The sequence below is a fragment of the Mesoplodon mirus genome (assembly GCF_964341445.2).
Source record: "Mesoplodon mirus genome assembly, chromosome: 4".
In the NCBI taxonomy this organism is placed as follows: domain Eukaryota; kingdom Metazoa; phylum Chordata; class Mammalia; order Artiodactyla; family Ziphiidae; genus Mesoplodon; species Mesoplodon mirus.
In genome coordinates, this window is record NC_138979.1 from 64,747,624 (window position 1) to 64,775,209 (window position 27,586).

General features: G+C 43.3%; 2 protein-coding genes and 1 pseudogene across 3 annotated transcripts in view; all 3 read right to left on the reverse strand.

Annotated features, from left to right (window-relative positions):
- PTPN9 (protein tyrosine phosphatase non-receptor type 9) overlaps positions 1-26,478 on the reverse strand; it is an 86,551-nt gene extending 60,073 nt beyond the window's left edge. The window contains exon 1 of the mRNA XM_082617884.1: positions 25,760-26,478. Within this exon, the coding sequence (XP_082474010.1) occupies positions 25,760-25,822 (63 nt within the window). The 5' untranslated portion in view covers positions 25,823-26,478. The remainder of the gene's footprint in view (positions 1-25,759) is intronic.
- On the reverse strand, positions 599-800 carry LOC309803168 (phosphatidylinositol N-acetylglucosaminyltransferase subunit Y-like; annotated as a pseudogene). The gene has a single exon. The product of its transcript is annotated as a phosphatidylinositol N-acetylglucosaminyltransferase subunit Y-like (transcript).
- LOC309803287 (protein preY, mitochondrial-like) lies at positions 1,193-1,537 on the reverse strand (the record flags this gene model as incomplete). Its single annotated transcript, XM_082619297.1, has 1 exon — positions 1,193-1,537. The coding sequence occupies one exon, from the start codon at positions 1,535-1,537 to the stop codon at positions 1,193-1,195; it is 345 nt and encodes a 114-aa protein (XP_082475423.1).
- Positions 26,479-27,586: the final 1,108 nt, after the last annotated feature.

Here is a 27,586-nt window from a genome sequence, read left to right on the forward strand (position 1 = left end):
GACTTTACCAGACTTTGAATGTAGAATAAACATATAAAATTTCAAATTAGTAAATTTTAATTATGAATGGGATAAGAAATAAAGCCATCAGATGATGTCTGGGGCTATTAACTTCCAACAAGACACTTTGTTGAAATGTTTCTTCTGATACCCCAGGTATAAATGAGAACCTTCAAAAAACAAGGGAAGGGGGCTTCCCTGGTGGCGCAGTGGTTGAGAGTCCGCCTGCCGATGCAGGGGACGCGGGTTCGTGCCCCGGTCTGGGAGGATCCCACATGCCCAGGAGCGGCTAGGCCCGTGAGCCATGGCCACTGAGCCTGCGCGTCCGGAGCCTGTGCTCCGCGGCGGGAGAGGCCACAGCAGTGAGAGGCCCGCGTACCAAAAAACAAAACAAAACAAAACAAAAACAAGGGAAGCCCAAAGTACAATAAAGAAGCCTCTGCGGCTTAAGCCTCCTATAGTCCTAAACCTCTGACAGAAGCTAGGCAAAGCATCTTTCTTGAAAATTAAGTGGGTTTCCAGTATTTCCATGTAGCTGAGCTTTCAGAGACAGACACTCAGCATATCATTAGGATATACCACCCTGGCTCTGGTTGTATTAATTATGCCTGAAGAGTTTAATAGCCATCCAAGTCCAAAGGTGGATGAATGGTAATCGGCAAGAGCAGACTGTAAAAGCACAGGGTGGTTGTGCTAGTGCAGCCCTGTGGGAAGTTTTCTTCCACAGAGGACGAGTATGACAGCCCTGCTAAAGAGACCAATGGAATAAGGACAGTCAACGTAGGAAGAGACAGAAACATTCTTTTCCTCCACTTATTACCTGTCACTCTGACTTTTTAAAAGGTGGATGGTATTTAGAAAATTTAGTTGTGTCTGTTGTTATTTTTTTTAATTAATTAATTTATTTTTGCTGTGTTGGGTCTTCGTTTCTGTGCGAGGGCTTTCTTTAGTTGTGGCAAGCGGCGGCCACTCTTCATCACGGTGAGCGGGCCTCTCACTATTGCGGCCTGTCTTGTTGTGGAGCACAGGCTCCAGACGCGCAGGCTCAGTAGTTGTGGCTCACGGGCCTAATTGCTCCGCAGCATGTGGGATCCTCCCAGACCAGGGCTCGAACCCGTGTCCCCTGCATTAGCAGGCAGACTCTCAACCACTGCGCCACCAGGGAAGCCCTGTTGTTATTTTTAAGTATGATCTAATGCTGCTCCATTTCTTCTTGCTTCTTATTTTGATGTGTCATCCTAGCTGCCTGTGGTATCATATTAGGAATCCCATCAATAATTGGATAGGCTATTCCTAACTCTTCGTTAATCAATTCATTTGTCGATGCTTCATATCTGAGCAGCTTCTTGGAGAGCGGGCACACCAGGAACTCCAGCAGCGCTGGGTCGAAGGCGCGGGGAGGTTTTCTCGTCCTCTCGTTCTTGTCTGTGGACAGCCACGACACCAACATGTGCAGATACCTCTGGGCGACCGCGGACAGCTGTATACGTGTCCCCCACAGCACTGAGGCAAGCCAGCCGCACACTCTGCTCAGCATGTTCTGGCCAACAACAAATCTTTTTAAAAGAGTGCCTTGAAGGATGAATAGAAATTTGCCAGGAAGAGACAAGTATTCTCTTTAGAGAAAACAAAATGTGTAAAGGCAGAGTCATGAAAGAACAGGGATTAACGGGGGATACAGTGTAGCCAGTGTGTCCAGTGTATGTGACAGAGAATGGCGGGAGATAAGCTGACACGGAGGCTGAGCCACACAGGAAAAGCCCATGATCCTATACACATGAAGACTCAACACAGACTTTTTTTTTTTTCTGGCTGTGTTGGGTCTTCGTTTCTGCACGCGGGCTTTCTCTAGTTGCAACGAGCAGGGGCTACTCTTCGTTGCGGTACAGGGTCTTCTCATTGCAGTGGCATCCCTTTGTCGCGGAGCACAGGCTCTAGGTGCATGGGCTCAGCAGTTGTGGCACACAGGTTTAGATACTCCGCAGCATGTGGGATCTTCCCAGACCAGGGCTCAAACCCATGTCCCCTGCACTGGCAGGCAGATTCTTAACCACTGCGCCACCAGGGAAGTCCCTTAACAGAGATTTTTAAGAGAAGGTATGAAATACATTTAGTCTTCCTCTCCCAGCTAAAAATGACTCTGCCAGCAGTGGGGAAGTCAGACCAGAAGGAAAAAATCTAGCAGCAGGGAGAGAAGTTCCTAGCACTGTGCCTGGCATAAATAAATATCTCTAATAATATCTAATAAATATGTATGAATGAATAATGAGCAACAGAACTCTAAAGAACATTACCATTTAGAGGGCAGAGGAGGAAAAATCAAGGAACTTTTTTTTTTTTTTTTTTTTTTTTTTTTTGCGGTACGCGGGCCTCTCACTGTTGTGGTCTCTCCCGTTGCGGAGCACAGGCTCTGGACGCGCAGGCTCAGCGGCCATGGCTCACGGGCCCAGCCGCTCCGCAGCATGTGGGATCTTCCCGGACTGGGGCACGAAGCCGTGTCCCCTGCATCGGCAGGCGGGCTCTCAACCACTGCGCCACCAGGGAAGCCCCCAAGGAACTTTTAAGATTCACTTTTAGAAGTACTAGTGACCACTGAGCATCAAAGAAATGTGAATGAAAAAACAAGAGTTGTCAAATATTCCCTACACACACATACAAAAAATACCTACAGGTTCAGATGGTTTTTATGCCATATTCTATTAAACCTTCATGGTCCAGATAACTCTGATGTTGTAGAAAGAGTAGTATAACAGAGGACAAATACATCATAACCAAAGAGGGCTTATCCCAGGAATGAAAAGACAGTTTAACCTAGGGACATCTACCAACACAATATTCTATATTACCAGATACTAAAGGAGAAAACGTATATAATAACCTTCTCAACAGATGCTGAAAATGCACTGAATAAAATTCAACACCCATTATGATTTTGTTTAAAAATGAGCAAACTAGGGACCTTCCCTGGTGGTGCAGTGTTTAAGAATCTGCCTGCCAATGCAGGGGACACGGGTTCAATCCCTGGTCCGGGAAGATCCCACGTGCTGTGGAACAACTGGGCCCATGTGCCACAACTACTGAGCCTGTGCTCTAGAGCCTACAAACCACAACTACTGAGCCCACGTGCCACAACTACTGAAGCCTGCGCGCCTAGAGCCTGTGCTCCACAACAAGAGAAGCCACAGCAATGAGAAGCCCTCAAGGAAGAGTTGCACCTCAAGGAAGAGTTGCGTCTGCTGGCTGCAACCAGAGAATAGCCCGCGCGCAGCAAGGAAAACCCAACGCAGCCAAAAATAAAAAAGAATAAATAATAATTTTTAAAAGAATGCTGAGTCCAGATAACCATGAAGGAAGGCTTAACACCATCCTCCTGATGAAACCACATGGGACTGGTTCTGAAATTCGAGACTCTTCCATCTATTACATCAAGCATTGTGCAAGAACCAAAAAGAATGATAGCTAACTGCTATTAAAGGATTAACATCACAATGGGAACTGAATAGCAGGAAACCCAAAATAGGGCTGACCAAGTGAAGCTTCCCATAAGAGTCCAAAGCTTCAAGCAATACTGAAGGGCCGGAGCTAATTGAGCTATTAAACATGAAAAGCTCCTCGGTGTTAATAACTTCCTACCAGGGGAAGTGAAGTCCTAGGGCTTATCAGCACTCCACCAGCCAAGTGTGAAGGCCCCAGACCAGGAACAGCTGTTCTCCAATACCTGAGGAACAAAAAATGTTCTATTCTTTTCAAAGTGCTATTTCTATCTCCCTTGGCTCATGGTTCCCTTCATAAGTAGAGAGCACTGATCACATATTACAGTAAAGGCAATTCAATCCATTCATTTTTTAGAGCAAGACTTTGCCCCTCCCAGTTCACATAGGCCAAAGAGTGTGGTCCAGCAAGAAACAGCAAAGGTAGCAACCATTTGTGAAGCATTTTAACATGCACCAGAGGAGGAACTGTACATACATCATACTCAACAGCCTTGGCACACTGAGTATTATTAACCACATAAAGAAATCAAAGCATACAGAGCCTAAGCAAACTGCCCAAGGTCACTCAACTAATAAATGGCATAGCTGAGGTTTTGAGGTTTGAACTCAAAACTTTTCAAATTCCAGTCTTTCCACTCACTAAGTGGCCTTGAGAAATACAGGATACACATCATTCATCTCATCAGCAGATATGTTATGACATATATATTATGACATATATACTAAGTCGTGTCTTTGTCTATGCACAAAATTACTCTGGAAGGATATAAAAGAAACTGGTAACGTTGGTTGTCTCAGAGAACTAGGTGGCTGAGAGACATGACAAGAAGGAGAATATTTACCAAATTCTCCTCTGTACCTTTTTAAGTTTAAATCATGTGACTATATTATCCACCCCCAAAATAAAATGTATCAATTTTATATAGTCTTTAACTAAAAAATATATATAATAAGGATATCTGAACATAATGTTTAAAAAAGTACTTTAGGGAATTCCCTGGCAGTCCAGTGGTTAGGACTCAGTGTTTTCACTGCTGGGGCCCAGGTTCAATCCCTGATCGGGGAACTAAGATCCCACAAGCCACATGGCGGGGGTGGCGGGGTACTTTAAACTATGCCACCAAATGATGAGTTTGTTGATACTCTATAGTCTTCCTATCAAGGCCAAAGATAATGAGTTAGGGAGCTCTACAAAGGGGTAAAGGATTATAGCTGCTTTTAGGAGCTTTAGCACTAAACAGGGGATGCTCCAAGGCACTGCAGAAATTGTGCCACACTCGCTTTCCTCCTGGAGGTTTTTTGCCAACAGCATATTTACTAAACATAAGCTGGCATCTCTATTCTCAGGCTTAAACACCACTCTCCAGACAAAGGTTATCAAAGAGGATGAAGAACTCCCAGAGACAATGGAAGAAATAATTCAACAAGAAAATAAGGAAGTAAACATTTCTAAATTGTCACAGGAGAAAATTCATGTCAAGAGGTTGAGGGGCAGAAGAATATAACACAGAATAGAAACATAGAAAAAAACAGAAATCTGGAGAATAAACAGGAAGCTCCTCACCATCAGCAAGTGCAAAGTCATCCAGCTTCCCAGAAGGAGACAGGGGTTGGAGGGAGTGGCGGGGGGGAGGGTGCCTAATTGGTCACTCCCTATAAGGAAGAACCCAAAGGCAGCTTGCCAGCTGCTACCCATTCCAGCTGGTTAATAAGGGGGTGAACCACACAACCAGAAGAACCCTGAAAAGTCTTTCTAGGGAAAAAAAAATCTAAAGGATTTGGAGAACCTGGGGTGGGGGAGGCCTTTAGTAACAATTTTTCTCTCTTCTTCCAATTGACGGCTGAGACTTCAGAAAGAAAGGAGGAATGTTTATGACTGTCAATAAATTGGAGTTGACCTTCCAGATCCTGCTGGAACATTCTTCTCCTTCCCTTCCTCCCAACCCTGGCTTACTCCTATTCGCCCTTTAGATGTCAGTCTAAATCCCACTTCTTCATCTGGAAGTTTTTACTGTCTTCCACCCAGGCACACAGTGTTATAAAAGCTTATGTTACTGTCTACCTGTTCCCATTAGCCTATAAGTTTAGGGAGGTGCAAGGGCCAAGTCTTCCATGCTCACAAACGCATACTCAGCACCAAGCACAGCATATGGTGCCATTCTGATGAGTAAATACATGAATGATGATGGGCTCTCAGCCTGCTAAAAGAGTGTTGTTGACAGGGAGTAGGAAGAACATGTTTGTCTGAATACTTGCCAATCTGATTATGAGAGCTTAAAACTGAAAATAAAGAGAGAAAAATTCCCGGAAAAAACTGGGAAAGAACATCAGGAACAACACAAGAAAAGCAATGGGAGAGGTAACTATTAAGCCACAAAAGAAAATATCTGAAAATTAAGTTGCCAATATCTTAACTGAAGACATCTAGGGAATTCCCTGGTGGTCCAGTGGTTAGGTCTCTGCACTTCCATTGCAGGTGGGCACACACGGGTTCGATCCCTGGTTGGGGAACTAAGATCCTGCAAGCCACACAGCGCAGCCAAAAAATAAATAAGTAAGATAAAATAAAAAGGACTGAAGGAAAGAGAAAAGGCAAAGGAATAAAGGAAGTTTACTATTTTTTAAAAAAAGATCTATAATAGAGATATCCAAAATCAGTTAAAGTTTATGAATTTTATGAAATAAATAAGACATGGTCCCTATTCACGAAAATCTGAGTTTAATGAATTTGTGAATGCAGTATGCCAATGATGGGCAAATCTCATTCAAATCTTAAAGGGGGAAGTGGGATGGCAGTGTGTCTCAAAATGATATTCCCAGTAGAAATCCATAAATCACACTAAAGAATCTCTGAATGAGGATAAAAGAGAGTAATGGACGTGATACAGCCGCTGGAGTACACTTCAGCCTGCTCGATAATGGAGAATATAGATTAGTTTCTTGGTTCAGATCCCCAAATTGGACTGGTAATGATGATGTTAGAGATAGGAAACTTCAGGTACCTCATCATTAGTTGGATATCAAATTTATCTTAAAATTGGGTAGGGATTGAAAATCTGATAAAATCTTGCTGACAGTTTCATTCTAAAAGGATGAGGGGGGACTTCCCTGGTGGTCCAGTGGTAAAGAATCCATCTTACAATGCGGGGGATGCAGGTTCGATCCCTGGTCAGGGAACTAAGATCCCACATGCCGCAGGGCAACTAAAGCCCGCGCACCACAACTACTGAGCTCGCACACCTCAACTAGAGCCCACATGCCGCCAACTACAGAGCCCATGCGCTCTGGAACCCACGCCGCAACTACAGAGCCCACATGCCCTGGAGCTTGCACACCACAACTTAGAGAAGAGAAAACCTGCACGCCACAACTAGAGAGAAGCCCACGCACCACAACGAAAAATCCTGCATGCCTCAACGAAGATCCTGCATGCCCCAACTAAGACCTGATGCAGTCAAAAATAAATTAAATAAGTAAATAAATAAATAAATAATAAATCTAAAAAAATTAAAGGATTGGGGAACTACTATACTGGGCTTAATCCAGACCAAGAACATAAACTAGTTGAAAAACTGAAAGGGTCTCAAAGAGAAAGTAACCATGTAATCTTTGAAAGTGTGATAACCAAGGAGCTTCTGGGTTGGTGAACACACAGAGATTTGGGGAGAGTGGCGCACCTGGGCCTGGAGAGGACATGGAAGCTCTGCACCTCTTCCCACATACCTTGCCCTATGCATCTCTTCCATCTGGCTGTTCCTCAGTTTTTGTAATGTATATAAATGTAAAATCACTGTGCTGTACCCCTGAAAATAATACAATATTGTATATCAATTATACTTCAATAAAAAGGAAAAAGAAAAAAAAGAGAGAGAAAAGGTTGATAGCCAACAGCTGAGTGCTGTCAGAAGGATGCAGTAAAGAGAGCAAGTCCTAGATGTGGCACCAGTAATCCTGTATTAAAGACCTAGTTCTGCCACAGCTATGTGCCCTCAAGTCAGTCAAAACTTTTCACACCATAATTTCCTCATCCAAAAAAGGATAATACCCGCCTACTTCACAGGATCCAATAACTGGCTATCTGGGAAGGCATTATGTAAACCTTACTACACATCAGTAAATAACACCAGACCGTTAACAAAATTAGCTATTAACAACAGAAAATATTTATTGGGTATTGAGCTCTAACCACCAGTCAGATACTTAGTTTTACAGGGATTGTCAAGTCCTCTCAGTGGCCCTAGGAGGTGGATACTCTCATTATCCCCATATGACAGTTGAGGAAACTAAGATTTCCAACTGTTAGGTAACATGCCCAAGGCCCCCAAACAAAAAAATTGGTGGAACCTGACTCAGAATCCAGGTTTTCTGACTCTAGAAAGCTCACATTTTTATCCATTGTGCTTTATATTGCTTTCAAAATGTAGATTTCACAAAAGTAAATCTCATAATCTAAAACTCTAAAAGAGAAGGCAGTTGTTGGTATTTTTTTAAAGAAATCCTCAAAAGCAAGATTCTGACAATAAATTGTGCAATTAATTATGAATTATACCAATTCAAATTTATTTTTTCTTTTTGGGGGGTGGGAGCAATCTGGCTTACACTTAAATTGGATATGATATAACCTATTGCTTTTGTTAAAATTGGGGTATAGTTGTTTTACAACGTTGTGTCATTTTCTACTGTACACCGAAGTGGAGTAGAGTTCCCTGTGCTAGACAGCAGGTCCTCATTAGTTCTCTATTTTATACATATTAGTGTATATATGTCAATCCCAATCTCCCAGTTCATCCCACCCCCCTCCTGCCAATTCAAACTTAAAATGAGAACAAGCTAAAGAAACCAGTAGTATGGTTGCACAGCATTCTCCAAGGAGTACAGATGTTAAAAGCACTCCCACACATACACACATGTACAAAGGAAGAGGGCATAGCAAAAAAAATAATAATAATAGAGTGGTGGTTCTGACCTAAAGGAAAAGTGCTGGGAAAGTCACAGCCTAGAATGAGCCAAGGCCCGTAAACTAAAGATAACAAAAAGAGCTTTGTGAGAACTGTCTAGTTCAACTCCTGCTTCTTTCATTTCTCTATCGAAAAGTACAACCTTCGGGCTTCCCTGGTGGCACAGTGGTTGAGAGTCCACTTGCCGATGCAGGGGACACGGGTTCGTGCCCCGGTCCGGGAAGATCCCACATGCCGCGGAGCAGCTAGGCCCGTGAGCCATGGCTGCTGGGCCTGCGCGTCCGGAGCCTGTGCCCCACAACGGGAGAGGCCACAACAGTGAGAGGCCTGCGTACCACACACACAAAAAAAGGTACAACCTTCAACCTGAAGAGGGGAAGAACAAGCCTTGTGGAAAGCAAGAGCTGAAGCTCAAAATAATAGAGCCCCTAATTATTCCAAATCAGTTCAAGCCTCCAGACCTACAAAACCTGACAATCCTGGGAACTCCATGGGAGCCTGATGAACATTTGCTATAGAACTTAAAAGACAAGAAAGGTGTCAAAGCCTGAGGATGAGCAAACATAGTCCTAACTTCAAGAGGGGGCATCTACTGAGAGCTACAAAAGTTCCCAGTCCCTGACAATTTTGACATCAATTCTTGGCAAACTGCACAACTGATCTTTCTTTCACATACATATACACCTAGCCCTGGCCAATAGATTCTTTTTTTTAAAAGGTGAGTTTGAGCGAATTCCCCGGCAATCCAGTGGTTAGTTAGGGCTCAGTGCTTTCACTGCTGGGGCCCAGGTTCGATCCCTGGTCGGGGAACTAAGGTCCCACAAACTGAGTGGCGCGGCCAAAAAAAACCAAAACCAAACAAACAAACAAAAAAATGGGCTTTGAGCTTTTAGGAAGGGGAATACTGATCACCAGAAGTGATTTACTGAAAACAAGTCTTTCAAGAAAGGATACATTAGACTGAAAAGTAAAGGAATGTACTATACAGCAGTGCTACTCAAAGCGAAGTCTTACTTCAGCAGTCTTACTTTACAGTAGCAGTGGCATCAACCTAGGAAGTCAGAAATGCAGACCACAGGCCCCATCACAAACCTGTTTAATCAGAATCTGCATGTTAACAAGATCCCAGATGATTCTTGTGCATATTAAAGTTTGAAAATCACTGAAACACAGAACAGACCTACTTTCAGCAAGGCATTTGATGAGCATCTCATGGCATCTTTGTGGACAATAAGATTTCCTTCTATTAATTTATGTATATTTGCCAGTCAAAATGTCAAGCAGTTGACTACTTACCTCATTTAATTCTCATAATAACCGTACAAAGTCGGCATTATTATCTGTAATTTGCGGATATTCACAGTAGCAAAGATTAAACAGCACTATCTGCCAGGCACTGTTCCAAGGATTTCACATATATTGTTATTTAATCCTCATAACAATTCTTTATGGTAGGTACTAGTATTACGTACATTTTATATATGATGAAACTAAGGCAGAAAGAGATTAAGCTACTTACTCATAATCCCAGAGAAATTTATGGTACAGTTCTTAACCACTCCTTTCTATGGCCAAGTGTGCTGCCACAGTGGGGCAGACGATACCCTGCGGGAAACAATAAACAAACGTACCCAAAGAATATTTAAAAAAAAAAAAAAGATTTTAAAGGAATTCCCTGAAAGGAGGGAGACAAATAGACTAATGTTTATTGAGAGCCTACAGTATGCTTGCCAGGCCATGAGTCAAGCACTTTGCATCCATGTTTTATTCAATCTTTCCAACAGCAGGTATTAAGACATTTTATATATGAGGAAATGGAGGCCGAGACAAGTTAAGGACCTTGCCAACTCACACTACTCGTGATGATACAACTAAGATTCCAAAACCAAGTCTGAAGCTCACACTCTTTCCCTTGATTTGCTCTGCATCCATCCCTGGCCTGGTCCCATTGCTATAAATGACTTAGATAAGGGTACTGGGTCACGATGACGATGTAAGAGGAGAGATAAACTAAGAGAACAAATATATTGTAAAAGAGAACACAGATCTAAAAGATCAAAACAGGACAGAACAATGGGCTAGAATGGTACTCAAAGGTGAGGCTTTGGAGTCAGACAGACAAGGGTTTGAATACCAGGTTCTACCACTTATTGTTTAGAATGCAAGCAAGTTACTTCTTTGAGCCTTAATTTCTACACCTTTAAAATGGGAGTAATAACGCCACAGAATTGGTGTAAGAGGGGAGAAAATGTAATATTTGTAAAGTTTTTGGCTCATAAAGCTCAACAAATGGTAATGAACATTAAATCTAACAAAATGATATTTAAGAATAAGTGCAAGAAAATTAATTTTAGAGGCACCAGATGAAATTTAACAGAAGCACATAAGAAAAGACTTAGGGGGCTTCCCTGGTGGCGCAGTGGTTGAGAGTCCGCCTGCCGATGCAGGGGACACAGGTTCGTGCCGCGGTCTGGGAAGATCCCACATGCCGTGGAGGGGCTGGGCCCGTGAGCCGTGGCCGCTGAGCCTGCGCATCCGGAGCCTGTGCTCCGCAACGGGAGAGGCCACAACAGTGAGAGGCCCGCGTACCGCAAAAAAAAGAAAAGAAAAGAAAAGACTTAGGAATCTTAGCTGACTTGAATCTATGAGTCAACAGTTTACTAAAACTGCCAAAAATTATTTTGAATTTGGAGCACATTAAAGAAGCATGGTGCCCAAAACAAGGGGCCTATCAGACTTCATTTGTAATACTGTCTTCTGTTCTGATGCTAAACTTTAAGAAGGTCACTGGCAAATCAGAATCAGTCCGGGAAAAGATGAGAATGGTGAGATGCTTTGAAAACATGGTAGCTAGTTCCTTCTTTCCTGGTTCTATATTCCCTCCCACTCCACACAATGAAGCTACCTCTCACCTGCTTCGCTCCCTAATAAATAACACACCACCCCCCATACCTCCTCCCCTCCATCTTCATCTCCCTCTTTCCCTCCTTCCCCCTCTCCTCTCCCTCTCCCACACATCAAGCTCAATTTTGCCAATGTCAAACGGATCCAACAGGAGTGACTTGAGGACTTCTAGTCCAACACTTTAGGATTCAGCACGTCAGACCTGAGGCTAATCTGGCCCTGGCCTGCAGATTAGACCTGCTGTTGCTAATCGACCCCAAATTTGACTGGCCCTCCTGTTTTCTTCCTGAGGCCAAGCCCAACTTATGCCTCAGGTGACCGAATCCTGAGTGCCACACATTCAGGAAACTGGGACCATGACCTAGAGCTTCATTACTCCCTCAAAGGCATACAGCTGGCTGGGAGATTGTAATTAGGCAACGTCAGTCATTTCAGACCTCAGCCATCTCAAACTCACTGCATCAATACTTCCAAATCCAAGGAGGCCTCTCAGATAAACTAAAGGACAAACCTATTCATGCTCATAAAATAGTACAAGTAGATCAGCTTACTGTACCTCAGAGGCCATTTGCAAACCTACAAAGAATGAAGCCTGGAAAAGCTGCCTACAATCTGGCTGTCCTCACTGCCGTGCCCCATTTTCAACTCTGAACAGAACTGGGCTCAGCTCCCAGGCAGGACTCAGACAGTAAAATCTGGTAACTCCTAGGTCCAGATTCTAAGAGCAAATGACATTGGAGTAACACGAGCTTTCCTATGGACTGGCCTTGTCAAAGCTGGCAGGTTTTCTTGGCTGAGTCAGAACAGCCTGTGTCTTCTTTCATTCAATACTCCCTTGGAAGCCAAGCATCTCTCTAGGTAATGCCATCTGCAGTGGACATCAAGTGTCTCAGTGCCTTGTTTTGCAGACATCCTGGTTCCATTTCTATTTCTCAAGTAGATAAGGGCTCTGCTCTTTGTTTTTATTTATTTATTTACTTATTTATTTTATTTATTTTTGGCTGTGTTGGGTCTTCGTTGCTGCGCGCAGGCTTTCTCTAGTTGCAGTGAGTGGGGGCTACTCTTCATTGCGGTGCACGGGCTTCTCATTGAGGCAGCTTCTCTTGTTGCGGAGCACGGGCTCTAGGCATGCGGGCTTCAGTAGTTGTGGCGCGTGGGCTCAGTAGTTGTGACTCGCAGGCTCTAGAGTGCAGGCTCAGTAGTTGTGGTGCACGGGCTTAGTTGCTCCACAGCATGTGGGATTTTCCCGGACCAGGGCTCACACCCGTGTCCCCTACATTGGCAGGCGGATTCTTAACCACTGCACCACCAGGGAAGCCCTCTGCTCTTTCTTTGGATCAGAGGAATCACGGTAAATGCTGGTCTTTGAGAACCTTGCCTTACTGTTCCTCTCCCTTGGAACAGCACAGTTCTAGTACAGAATCAGATGATTCCTGCAGGTTTCATCCAGTTCAGACTAGCTCTAATACCTAGAGTTCCAGAGCCAATCAGTAAATCCAGGCCTTCCCTTTCTGAAGTGAGCCTAAGTGTCTAAACTCACTTCTAGATGGTTTCCCGACAAGCACAACAGCACCCTAGTTATTCTCCGGACTACTAGTTCTCAAACTTGAATGTGCATTTGGAGACTTGTTAAAGTGCATATTGTTGGACCTCACCCCTAGAGATTCTGATTCAGTAGATCTGGGATGCACTTGAATACGCGCACTTTTAACAAGCTCCGAGGACATGCCCATGTTGCTGGTCTGGAGACTACACACTGAGAACCACTGCTCTAGATCAACAATATTTCAAGTCATTCCCAGAACTATACTGGGAATGGGGGCGGTGGCGGGGGGAGATGAGGACACTATACATATATGGGTTCGTTTGCATCATAAGACTCAGTGCTTTGTCCTACACAGAAAACTCCTTTTTCTCCTACAGAGTAAACCTCAACTGGATCTCACAGGTGAAATATTCAGGAGTTCAAACAGATGACAATTCACATTCTAACAAATCATTAACATAGATACATCCTGTAACCAATAAATGGTACTTATGTAAGAGATTCTAGGCTCAAGATCAGCAGCCAAAGGAGAAGTGGAAGTAACACCTATTCTCTTTCCTTTGACTCACCAGCCGCATGATTCACTAAATGAACTAAAACCCGTAAAGCACTTTGAATAGTGCTTAGCCATTATTTTTTTACTGTGGTAAAATATATAAAATACTTATAATTTTTACCATTAATAAGTATACAATGCAGTGGCATTAAATGCATTCACAAAGTTGGGTAACCATCACCACTATCTATACCCAAAACTCTTCCATCACCCTCAACAAAAACTGTGTACCCATCAAACAATAACTCCTCCTTTCCATCTCCTCCCAGCCCCTGGTATTCTACTCTCTGTCTCCATGAATTTGGTTATCTAGGTACCTCATACATTTGTCTTCTGTGTCTGGCTTACTTCAGTAATCATAATGTTTTCGAGGTCTATCCATATTGTATCATATATCAAAATTTCATTCCTTTTTAAAGCTGAATAATATTCCATTGTATGTATATACTACATTTTGCTTAGCTATTCATCTATCATTGGCCACTCGGGTTGCTATGACATGCATGTACATGTATCTATTTGAGTGCCTGCTTTTAATTCTTTTCTAACTTTGTTTTTTGTTCGTTTTTGGCCACGCTGCATGGCATGCAGGATCTTAGCTCCCCGACCAGGGATCGAACCTGCACCCCCTACAGTGGAAGTGTGGAGTCCTAACCACTGGACTGCCAGGGAATTCCCTGCTTTTAATTCTTTTGGATATATACCTACAAACGAAATTGCTGCGTCATATGGTAGTTCTATGTTTCATCTTTTGAGAAACCATCAGACTGTTTTCCACTGTGGCTGTACCATTTTACATTCCCACCAGCAATGCCAACATTTGTTATTTTCTTTCTTTCTCTCTCTCTTTTTTTTTAAATTATAGCTATCCTAGTTAGCGCTTAGCCACTATTATTATCACAAGTTTGAAGTGGGCTTTTACAATTACCTGTAGCACTGTAAGGACAGCATGACAACAATCAGAGGTTCTGACTAGTTTCTATGTTCAAATGGTCTTAGCGATTTCATTCAAAACACAAGTTTCTAGTTGCTTCTAATTTTCTCACAAAATCACCTCCAAAGCTAACATTTCCCTAGCTTGATACCAACTACGAAAGAAAATGATGCTTTAGGCGCTTAAAGGAAAAAAAAAAAAGATGGATGGTTTTCAATTTTTAAAAAATGTTTCTGTTAACTTAATTCCATAACAATGCTGAGTTTTTCCTATAAACAAAATGGTATACCAGCATTCAGTACGAGAAATGTCCGATGGTTTCTCTAAAACATTTAGAATCCTAATCTAAAAAGATTTATTTTCGAAAACAAAAGTATGATGGAAAATTCTGTATATTTTAATCTTACTAGCTATATCCCTGACCTAGCCAGAAATATCATTTTCTCTTCACTTCTGGAGTTTCCTGGGACAGAGAGCTAAAGTCAATGAGACAAACGGCCATTCCCAAATAAATCTGTTTTCTTTTGCTCATGTTCATGTTCAAGGTTTCAGGTCTCTCTCTTAGTAACTCTTTTTCTTCCTTTACAAATCTAAGAAAGAGAAAATTTGTAAGTATAGAAAGTAAAAAGGAGAAAAAATCCTTTTTTTTGGAAAAATTTTCATCCTCAACTTTTATACTTGGCGAGAGTTAAGAAGGGAAATCTAGTAGTAGCTTAAGTACAGACAAAAACATGGGTAAACTGAAGGTGTCATGGACAAAACAATTTAAAGAGCTGTAGTCTAATCCTAACTACCAGTAGGCAAATATACCATATATACTTCCCCATTATGCTGATAATAATATCTGAAAGATTAAACTCTACCTATAGAAAACTAAAGACTGCTTTTATAAAGGCAAAGAGCAGACCTACAACATTCTGAGAGGTACAACCAGAGACCTATATGAAACTTCAAGTTCACTGACCCCATTAAAGCATATAATTTTTCATAAATGTACAATAAGCAGCTAGGAACAATTTAGGCACATCTCTGTAGAGAAACTTGTGAATGGCTGAAACCAGGAACTTTTAACCCACAAACGCCAAGAGCGAGCCGTTTCTGGTGTATATGTGTATAGGCGTGTCATACATAGAAACACGTAGTTAAGAGAGATGAAGTTTACTAGAGAGAGCACTACATTTAATCAGAAGAGTTTGAGTTCCAGTGTTGCCTCCTCGGTGGATTACTGAAAGCCTCTGAACATCATTCCTATGTCAGGAAGATAATCATCCTAAACAAAATAATACTTCATGGGTGTGTGAGGAATAAATAATTTCAGTGTATACAGTTTCACTCATTCTTCAGCAAAAATATTTTGAACTCTCACAATGTACACTAAGGATGTATAAGATTGAGTCCCTGCCCTCACTGTAGATAAGAGGTCCTCCTCCTTGGTGGGTACCCCACAATTCAAGAACTGCCTACAGAGAACTGGAGGGCAATTCCTTAAGGACAGAGAGCCCTCAATCCGTGCTGAACAAGAACCTAGCACACAGCAACAGACAATAAATGACTGCTGAATGAACAAATTGTATTTCTGTTTATGATCTGTTAAACCTTCCTCTTAGTAGACGTTAATATGAAAAGGAAAAGAGATTGATACATAATAATCACCTCACTCACTTGGAGGAACAGAGACACTTGGTAGCAACACAGAAATATTTGGAAGGGAAAGCAAAAATTACAGTTCCCATTATCATCATTCCATGGCAGAACTCAGTAGTGTTCTGCTTGTCATACAAAATCTCCCCATCTCTGAAAACCCCTGCAAAGGCTGTGGAAATGTCTCATTTTATCTTCTGTGATGGTTATGCTGCAAAATAATTATGTTTTAGACTGGAGTTTTTCAGTATGTGAAGTCAATTGCAGAAACCAGTATTTGGGGACACAGAATTTGAATAGTTAATGTGTGAACCAAAGACTTATCTTGAATTAAAAAGTAAGAATTTGTAACTCTGTCCCTAAGAACTACAAAAAAACTCTTCAGTTATAAACTAGGGTTTTTCAATCTTGGCACTATTGACATTTTGGGCCAGTTAACTTTTGGTTGTGGTAGGCTGTATGCCCACCATTATAAGATGTGTGGCAGCATTATTGGCCTCTACCCACTAGATCCCAGTAGCACCCCCCAACTGTGACAATCAAATGTATCTCTAGTCATTGACAAATGTTGGGTGGGGGTGTGTTTTAAAATCACCCTGGTTGAGAACCACTGAGATAAACAGTGGAATGAGAATTTTTTTCACAAAGGCTGTTCAAATAAGATATGGAAGAGGATATAAACTGTCACTCTTTGCACTCTAAATATGAGTCATTTTTAGATCATCAGATGACTATTTGAAGTTTTATCTGAAAAAAAAAAAGACGATAATCAGTGGACCTAAAGAAGAAATCTATAACCTAGAAGAATAAATAAACAAATGAACCAATGGATAGTTCATTAAGTGTTAACAGCATAAAATGAGCACAGGTAGGGACTTCCCTGGTGGCGCAGTGGTTAAGAATCCGCCTACCAATGCAGGGGACACGGGTTCGAGCCCTAGTCCGGGAAGATCCCACATGCCACGGAGCAACTAAGCCGGTGCACCACAACTACTGAGCCTGCATGCCACAACTACTGAAGCCCACACGCCTAGAGCCCGTGCTCTGCAACAAGAGAAGCCACTGCAATGAGAAGCCCGTGTACCACAACGAGGACCCAACACAGCCAAAAATAAATAAATAAAATAAATTAAAAACAAACAAAAAAATGAGCACAGGTAGCCTCACTACCACCTTCTAGATACAGTATTCGTGCATGGCAACTGTCAGAAGTCTTAGACTACCTAGAAATCTTCTATTTCACTGCTACAAAGTAGGATTCTTAATTTTTCCTCCTATTCTTTTTTTTTTTTTTTTTTTTTTTTTTTTGTGGTACGCGGGCCTCTGACTGCTGTGGCCTCTCCCGTTGCGGAGCACAGGCTCCGGACGCACAGGCTCAGCGGCCATGGCTCACGGGCCCAGCCGCTCCGCGGCATGTGGGACCTTCCCAGACCGGGGCACGAACCCATGTCCCCTGCATCGGCAGGCGGACTCTCAACCACTGCGCCACCAGGGAAGCCCTTTCCTACTATTCTTATCTGAAAAAAATTGTCTCCTGTAGCATAGAGGGCAAGAATACTATTATCGCAGATATCTACTGAGCATTTCGTAACCATAAGAGATTTTACTTAAATTCAGCAGGTCTCCTAAAAGTTCCTTAAGGAAAGAACACAAAGCAGACTCAAAAATATTAATTAAAATGCCTGGAGCCACAAAGCAAGCCGGGGATTCCTGAAGTTTACCTAAGACTTATTGCCATCATCTCCCCAAAGGCCCAGATTTCACTTGTAAATAGCTCTGTTTAGAAAGAAGCCAGATTTGCATTAATCTTAAATACTGTGATCTCACCAGTTAATAGTATAATACCAAACCTGTATAGAGCGTGCAGCACTTTTCACAAGAAGTTACTCGTTTTATAATTATAAAAGAAACATATGGTCATTGTAGAGAATATAAAAAACTTATTTTAAAAAAGACTGATTTCAGTAATGATGTCTATTGTGTAATAATGAGGTATAGAAAAGCAAATGCAAAGGTAAAGATTAGCCAGTTGTTCAAGCAATGAAAAAGTAATTAATGGATTAATGTCCCCAAACACTTCAGTACTAAAGTCATGGATGGCTCTCTTTAGAATCTACCCATCAATTCTAAGAATAAATTCTGGTTTCATAATAATTCTATCAAGCTAGTCAGATCTGTGCCACCCATGCTGGATAAAAAGACAAGAAGTGTGCGTGTGCGTTTTGAATGGATTATTCCAGAGGAAACCAGTACATATAACAGAAACTGTCTTTCCCAGAGAAAAAATGGAATACTTTCCTCAGAAGCAAAAATTAAAGAAAAAGTCACCTCTAATCTACCGTTTTGGTTTCATCACTTTATAGTCTGGACCTAAGAGATAACCAATCCTTAATAAACAAACAACTCTTCCCATGCGCTCTGAAGCTTCCCAGCCTCCCACTCCCAGCCGGCATCCCCAGGCCATCTCAGTTAGGTTCTAATGAGCCTTTTCAAAATCATATATGAAAGGGCTCATTCCAGTAAGTACAGGCCCTTCAGCACTAAACAGTGCAGGCTAAACTACCTGTTCTAGGAATATCTGCCCCTACTCCAGAGGAAGAGGAATAGAAAACAGTGATTAGGGGACTTCCCTGGTGGTGCAGTGGTTAAGAATCTACCTGACAGGGCTTCCCTGGTGGCGCAGTGGTTGAGAGTCTGCCTGCCGATGCAGGGGACACGGGTTCATGCCCCGGTCTGGGAAGATCCCACATGCCACGGAGCGGCGGGGCCCGTGAGCCATGGCTGCTGAGCTTGCGCGTCCGGAGCCTGTGCTCCGCAACGGGAGAGGCCAGGACAGAGGCCCGCGTACCGCAAAAAAAAAAAAAAAGAATCTACCTGACAATGCAGGGGACGTGGATTCGATCCCTGGTCCGGGAAGATCCCACGTCCGGGAAGATCCCACGTTCTGGGGAGCAACTAGGCCTGTTCGCCACAACTACTGAGCCTGCGCTCCAGAGCCCACAAGCCACAACTACTGAGCCCGCGTGCTGCAACTACTGAAGCCCGCGTGCCTAGAGCCCGTGCTCTTCAACAAGAGAAGCCACCGCAATGAGAAGCCCACACACCGCAACGAAGAGTAGCCCCTGCTCGCTGCAACTAGAGAAAGCCCACGTGCAGCAATAAAGACCCAACGCAGCGAAAAATAAACTCAAAAAAAATTTTTTTTAATTTCATAAAAAAAAAAAAAACAGTGACTATTCCAGTGTCCAGAAAGGCCAACCAAGGATCTCTTGTGTGGAGGCATAGGGTGGGGTGGTGGGGGAGGATAGTGATTGATTTGGAAAAAGGAAGTACCCCTAATTGTCTGAGACATCAAGGCAGATTGATAAAACTGGTGTGAAATGCCTGAAATTGCACTGAACATCCAAGCATCTGAACAAATAACCAGAGTTAGGGGTTATGACATCTAATCTTGACACTGCAGTGGACCAGCCATTCTACTATAAAATGGATCTTACTTAATATGTAGAAATCAAAGTTGGAGTATTCCAACATTACTATATCTTTTCCAACACAAAAAAGGTATACAAGTCATAAAATGAGACTCAGATGTACTGATCTACAATGAGTTTTAACTCTTACCTCTGTAAAACAGTTCAGCTCCTTTTTAGAGTGTCTGTCTTACTTTTCAATTCATTAGTAAGTATTAGAGGTCAGGTTCCTTGGGGAAAACCTCCAGGTCTCTTTAACATTCAAACCTAAAGCCCAAGACCCTTGATACGCTCAGAAGTTTTAAGAGAATAAAATTCTCACATCCAAATGAGATTTCACCTGATTGCTAATTACAATATCTTTAGTTACTGGCAATAACGAAAAGAATGAGTTTTCTTCATCTATCCCTCCTCTCCTTCCCCTCTGTGGAAGGCCTCAACATTATGAATCATTTGGTCCTTGACGTATGGTTACTTCCACGGGGACAGATGACATTTAGCACAGGACATGTGAGGCTGTGGGAAAAGGGAAGTTCTTGGCCACAAGAACCAGGACAAAACCCCTGCCCTTGGGAAAAATTCCAAAAATCTCTGAAATCCACTGCAAGGCAGTTAAATTTTTAACTTTAGAAAATCCCATTATAAGAACACAAACCATGGCACAGAATTAAAATAGGTTTTTGAAAACTATACAATGAAGTTGCAAGATAACTGTTTTCTGGCATTCATAAAAATCCATGCTAAGTGATGGTCCCCAGCATGAATGAACATTTTCCCCCCTTGGGATTGGTTTAAGCTAACTTGGCTCTAAAATCTTTCACTATTCAAAGACGGAGAATATCATGATAATGGCTAACTTAACTGTGCTTACTATGTAATGCATTACTATCTATGTGCACTAGCTTATTAAACTTTACAACAATGCTATAAGCTCTACACAACATGAATTCTAAAATAAAAATTTTCTTTGGAGGCTTTGAAAATCAATACTAGTAGATTACTTGTTGCAACAACTTTTAAAAACCCATGAATTATTTTTAATGTGATAGAAATACTATGTAAGGTATTAAAACCATCTAAAATGAAGATATGAATAAAAGCATAACTACTTTAGAAAACTACTCTACTATTCTGTCCTATCGGTCATTACTGGGAAATCCATGAAAACCCAGAAGACCCTAAAAGGCTGTAGTTCCTTAGATATTCCATCAAATAGCCTTATAATCCTAGCTAAAAGTCTTCCTGTTATGGTTTATTGCAAAGAGGGTGTTCTCCTCACAACTTACCCCAAATAGACGTAACCCAAGGTGCCCCACTTTCTGTAGGTTACATGGACATAGAACAGATGAATAAGACACCCTTAACTATCCCTGGTGGTCAAGTTAATTATAATTTAGCAAATTTGATAAAATTACCAACTTCAGGTCAAGTTACAAATGTGAGTATATGCTTTGGAAAAATAAAATTAAGACAATAACATAATAAGAATGAAGATTAGTACTGAAATGTAGAAATTACCCTTCACACTGGCAAACTTACAATTTTGCCAACCTATATATTTTTATTTTCACACATAAAAATATCAAAAAAAGAATGCATTCCTGACACAAAAACACCTTGGTTTTTACAGTTTGGAGAAATAATATTCTTCATATTTGGCTCTAAGAATAGTTATTTCTCTTATACAAAAGAAAAAGGGCACATTTTAAAAAATAAATTTTTATTGTGACCACACCTCAAAACAGAGAGTTGCCAACTCTATCTTAAGGAACCAATTTTTTCCAAGAGTAATTTCCATCATAATTTCTTGCACAGGCTGTACAATATGTTTCTTCTAGCAATAAGCAGGTCTGAGTAAAGGTTTTCCAAATTTTTTCCTGTCTGCATTTTTAAAATTATATTTTAAGAAGCATCATCAGGGCTTCCCTGGTTGCGCAGTGGTTAAGAATCTGCCTGCCAATGCAAGGGACACAGGTTCGAGCCCAGGTCTGGGTAGATCCCACATGCCGCGGAGCAACTAAGCACGTGCGCCACAACTACTGAGCCTGCGCTCTAGAGCCCATGCTCTGCAACGAGAGAAGCCACTGCAATAAGAAACCCGCACACTGCAACGAAGAGTAGCCCCTGCTCGCCGCAACTAGAGAAAGCTGCACACAGCAACGAAGACCCAACACAGCCATAAATAAATAAATAAATAAATAAAATTTTTAAAAAAGCATCATCAAAATCAAACACACATTTCAATACCAAAACCCACAAAATTAGCTATCATACACCCATGTAGGCATCTTATTAAACTGGTTAATTGCTTCATGAGATGTAAGGTAGTTAGTGTAATAGAGGGAACATTTGCAGTGGAGGCAGAATAACCTAGAGCTGGGTGGAAATCTTGGCTCCATCACTTGCTAGCTATGCGAACTTGGGCAATTTCCTCCTCTCAGTCTGAGTTTTCTCGTTTGCAAAATGAGATAATTATTCCAATCTTATGAGGATTAACTGTATGTGAAATGCCCAGCACAGAGCCTGACTCAAAGCAGGAGCACAGGAAACAACTACTATTATTACTCTGTTGTTATTCATGTAAACTTCTTAAAGGCAAAGCATACTTTTTTCTTGTAACTCAACTGTAGGCTTTATAATATTGAGAACTGAAAAACTAAAGGCAAGAAACATCATAAGTTACAAAGGACTTGGTATAATATCAGTTCAGCACATGCCTAGATAGGAAATGAAACTATGAAGTAATAATGATGACCTTCAAAACATATATAAAAATAAACATCCTTTTTTTAAAAATTAATTATTTTATTTATTTATTTTTGGCTGCATTGGGTCTTCATTGCTGCGCGCAGGCTTTCTCTAGTTGCGGCGAGTGGGGGCTAGTCTTTGTTGCGGTGCGCGGGCTTCTCATTGCAGTGGCTTCTCTTGTGGAGCACAGGCTCTTGGCGCGCGGGCTTCAGTAGTTGTAGCACACAGGCTCATGGGCTCTAGAGTGCAGACTCAGTAGTTGTGGCACACGGGCTTAGTTGCTCCGCGGCATGTGGGATCTTCCCGGGCCAGGGCTCAGACCCGTGTCCCTTGCATTGGCAGGCGGATTCTTAACCACTGCACCACCAGGGAAGCCCCCGTCCTTATTTTTATAAGCCACTCTGAAAGGAGACGACGCTGTCTATGTACAAATCACATATAGAACTACTTTTCATCCCACAAGTATTTCCTGAACGTCCATTGAGTGCCAGTCATTATGATTAGCAATGTGTGTATGATGGTGAGCAAATGCAGACACAGTTCCAAGCCCCACGGAGCTTCCAGTCATACAATCATACAAATAGTGTAAACTTGTGATAAGTGATATAAAGGACAGTACATGGTACTCTGAGAGCCAGCAGCAGATCTAACCTAACTGGGGAGATCGAGGAACGCCTTCCCGAGGAAGTGAAAGCTGAGAGCTGAAGGATGAAGAGGGAATTACCAGTGGAGGGTATTTCCAGACAGAGGAAAGCAACTTGTGCAAAGACCCTGTAACAGAAGGAAACAGGCAATAATGCAGGACCAAAAGGCCAGTGTGCCTGGAGCAAAGATGAAGTGTGAGAATTAGATAGGGATCTAAACCGCACAAGGGCTGAGGCATTGCAGACCATATTCAAGAGCTGTAACAATCATTCAAGAGCTGTCAATCCCAAGAGCGATGAAAAGCCACTGAGGGTTTTATGAATGCTTATTTTGGTGGCAGGTAGGCCAAAGGGAAGATGCAATCAGATTTGCAGTTTGCCTTTGGTTTCTCAAATAAGAGCTAAGGAATGCAGATGGATCAAGTAGGAAATAAAAATTCTGTCATGATATGACAGTAGCTTGGACTAGGATGATGATAATGGTGGTGGTGGTGGAAGAAGTCAAAGAATTCAGGAGATATTCAGGAAAACCTGATGATGTATAACACACGGGCTGAGGGAGAACAAAGTATCCAAGAAAACTTTTGGGTTTATGATTTGCATGACTGTATAGAATGAGGTACCATTTGAGAGGGATCTGCTCCAGAAACATCTTTAAAGCAGTTTACACACCCCACAAAGGGTCTGAAACTGTGTTATCCAGTTTGATCCCCTACTTTACCCATGAAATAGGATTCCAAAAGATTTTTTTCTATTTCCAAAAATCAAACTGACTCTCAAATGTACAAGATTTTTCCAACACTGAAGATATTTCAAAGATTCTGCCACAAGCTTTGAAATCAACTCCAAATGAGTTCTAAAACTGGTTTGAACAATGAGGCAGCATTATGGAATGAATATGTCATTTCCCATGACAACTACTTTGATAAGACTAACATGCATTTGCTGCTGTTTAATTTAGGTATTTTAAAGAAATCTTAACAGTTAAGAGTACTCTCATGTGATATTAAACTAAAATATGAAATTTTATCTGGCATTACCACAATTGGAATTATGCTTTTATGTTTGTGTTTCAACATTTTGAAGTGTCTGTAGAAAACTTGGTATTTTGTAGGAAAACATACGGTTAAAAAAAAACCACATAACTTCTTGATCTTAATATATACATATTTTACTACTTCCATCCAGTCCTTGTTAATTCCCATCACATTCATTCGATGTAAAAGATTTTTACTAAACACAGTTGCATATATGTATACACATATACAGAGTAAAGCTAATCCTTTATCAACACTATGAATGCTTTAATATTTACTTTTCTCAGTTTTAATTTTTTAATTCACACCCAAATGGCATTTTCATAGTGGAATACTGATGCCCTCAAGTCTTAGAAACATAAAAACTTCAAATCTGACTAGCCTTAGGAAAAGAAGTGAAAGAGTTTTGCCACTTTAAAATCAACCGAACACCATCACACCTTAGTGCTGAAGTACTGATAGTATTTCCCTAATTTTGGCAAGGTGAGCTCCTTGGCCACCTGCTTGCATTAGGCCCTGACTAGCATTTTATTAACATTAATTTCAATAACCAGGATATTACTACTGCTTATACAGAGCAGCAGATTTTTTCCCCCATGCTGATTTTATCTCTAGGCGTCAAAAGAAAAGACTGTGGTCTGAAGCCAAATATGAAAAATGTCATCTCCACAAATGAGGAGAAAAGTCAAGGGCTCTTTAAAAGTCAGGTCTTAAGCCCATTAACCAATATTAGTTTGTAAAACCAGACTGTCTCCACACTAGAGACTGTACTACCAAATGTGGTCCTTTGGGAGCAAGGGCTGACAAGCTTGAAATGGGTTACCAGCATAGTTCACCTTTTTCTTATTTTAGGGTTTTTTTGTTTGTTTGTTTTGTTTTTAAACAAATCAGACCATGGCTATATTTATTTGAGCATGGGTGTGGGCAGTGCCAAGAAGAGACAGCGAAAAGACTTTAGGGTTCCAATCTCAGCTAACAAGACTTTCCTACCATCCTCAGAAGGAGTGGTCCATGTCTCCCCAACAGGAATGTGGGCGAGGGAAAGTTATAAAGGCCCTGAGCTCTCCCCTTACCCAAGCCCCCCAAATGACACGACAAACCACTTCCTTCTGGGAACTGAAAGTCTTAAGCTTTAAGGGACAATGAAGCTCAATGTAGGCTTCAGAAAGGTGGAGACAGTGAGATGAGACGCGGGCAGGGAAGTGGGGGTGAAGGGATGCGCCCAGCGGCAGAGACCTAAATAGGGCGGTCAAGGCTAGGGACTTCGGGAGCCTGAGAAGGCCTGGATCTTCCAGAATCTGTCCAAGTAGGCCACAGCCCTCTAAGAAGCCCGAGGGGCTCGTCTGAAAATCTGGGGCATCTATGGACCCAGTGCCTATCACTGTCCTGGGGAGGGGAGTCAGTCCCCGCAGGAATCCGGCCCCCAAAGTGGGGCTTTTCCTGCCCTTAAAAAACCACAAACCCTCACGGAATGAAGCAAAACACGTACAGGGATGGCAGGGCCGGAGGCAAAGTAGGTGTCCTGCAAACGTCGGGGACGGGGAGATATTGGCAGAGGTAAAGGGAGGCCCCCAATTCGAGAAACTTTAATCATCACCGGAATAGGGGGAGGGGGCAATATGCGACCGGTAAGCAGCAGACAGAAGAGGCCGGGAGCGAGAGGAGCGACCAGCAGCGCCCCCCGGCTTCGGGGGATGACGACCTGGGGCGCGGCCGCCGGGGGCGGGGGGTTGGAGGCCACCGCGGACCCCCGGCCGCGAAGAGCACAGCCGGGCTAGGCCTGAGGTGTCCGGACACACCCACCGCCGCGGCCGCAGCCCCGCTTACCTGCTCCTCCTCCGGGGTCAGCTCCGGCGCCATGTCGGGCTGGGGCGCGGTCGTGGGCTCCATCCCGCCACCGCCGTCGCCGTCGCCGCTCCCGCCCGGCGGACAGAAGTCGCCCGGGAGCGCGGGGAGCCCGGTGCGGTGGGCCTCCGCTTCCGCGTGCCCGCGCCTCAGCAGCCCGGGGCCGGCTCGCGCATAGCTAGGCCGGCGGGGCCCGGCGCCCGCAGCGGCCGCAAACGCCGCTTCTGTTTCCTTAAGAAAAAGCTCTCAGAACTGTCGCTCTCTTCTGGGCGGAAATCCTTTTTTATTTTCTTCGTTCCGTTCCTCACACTCCCCCACCTCTCCCGGAAAAAAAAAATAGTGCAGGCGAGGAGCTAATCGGGATTAAAAAAAGGAAACGTGAAATCGAGAACTTTCTAAGCCCAGAACGAAGGGCCGCGGGGGAAATTTTCGGAAGGCCGCCGGCCTCCTCGGCGTCCAGCTTCCTCGGCGGCGTTCCGGCTCCTGCAGGAGTGGAGTCCTCGGGGATGCGGGGCCCTGCGACCTGCGCTGCAGCCTCTCAGCCCCGTTCCTCAAAAGCCGCGGTGACGGGAGGGAGGGAGGGAGCGAGGGAAACGCGCCCCCCTCCCGGCTCAAGGCCAGCGCTGCGGCCGCACTGCGGCCGCCCGAGCCCCCCGCGGCTCCATTGAGAAACTGAGCGTCTCATTCACAAACAGGCGACGAGGAGGGCCCGGCGGAGCGCGGACGCCGTCCGGGAGGGGGAGACAGAGAGGAGCCCGGGGGCGGGGGCAGCGGAGCTAGAGGAGGGGGACGCCAAGAGGAGGGGGCGGGGGAGGCCGGCGGGGGGAGGGGAGACCCAGAGGAACCAGGGTGGGGCAGGGGCTTCGGCGACTGGAGGAGCGGGGAGCGAAAAAAAGGAAGGAAGAGTTTGAAGAGGTTAAGCTCCTTGGAGGAGGGAAAAAATGCATATGTTTGAAAACTAGCTGCCCACGGGCACCTGGCCTGGGGTTACTTGCTACTACCACTTAACTTGTGAGGAACCCGCAATCCTCATCTATTTCCACGTCACTTCTTGACCGAAAGACCCTGAAAAGTGTGCTTACTAAGTCCAGGATGCGCAGGTGGAAGGAGCAGACCCTGTCAGCTAGCTGTTCGCGGCCCTAGCTCGCTCTCTCCTTGCCCGAGGTATCCTGTAATCCATCACCTATGGCTAATTTTAGTCTCTCAGAAAAACAGCATCAGATTTCGAACCTCTTTCAGGAATCATGCAGCATTTGCAAGCCTTTGATTTTCACTAAGGCGAGCGCGGCAAAGAGCTTGGGGGTCTTACGGAGTATGGTCTTGGGAGTCAGTTTGGGAGTAGAGGGGGCACTGGGAAGGCAGGGCTGGGTCTGGCATGTTTTTGCATCATTCCAGACCAAAAATAAATACTCTAAAAGGGACCCAACTAACAAGTGAGTGCCACAGCTAGTGCCAAAGGCTGAAACCTGGAGAGCGCACAGAGCTAGGCCCACAGGAGAGGTCTTCAGACAACGGAGGAAGATGTCCTGAGTTCTGATGCTCCTTCTAGGACTTTAAAAGCAACCTCTGACCTCACCTCATTTCTGCATCATTGCAATAAAAACTTCAGGCTGCACTTGGTTAGAGAAGAAACCCCTGGTGGTTGGTACTGTTTCTGTCTCAGGTGGGTTACTTTATCCTTTGCACCAATAAGGCTGACTCTAGGTTGAGTTCATTACTCCATACAGGAGTTACAGTCTCAGTATTGTAACCAGATGCTCCTCTGGAAGACTATTTAGCAAGTATGTTTATATGCCAGGCACTGGGGTC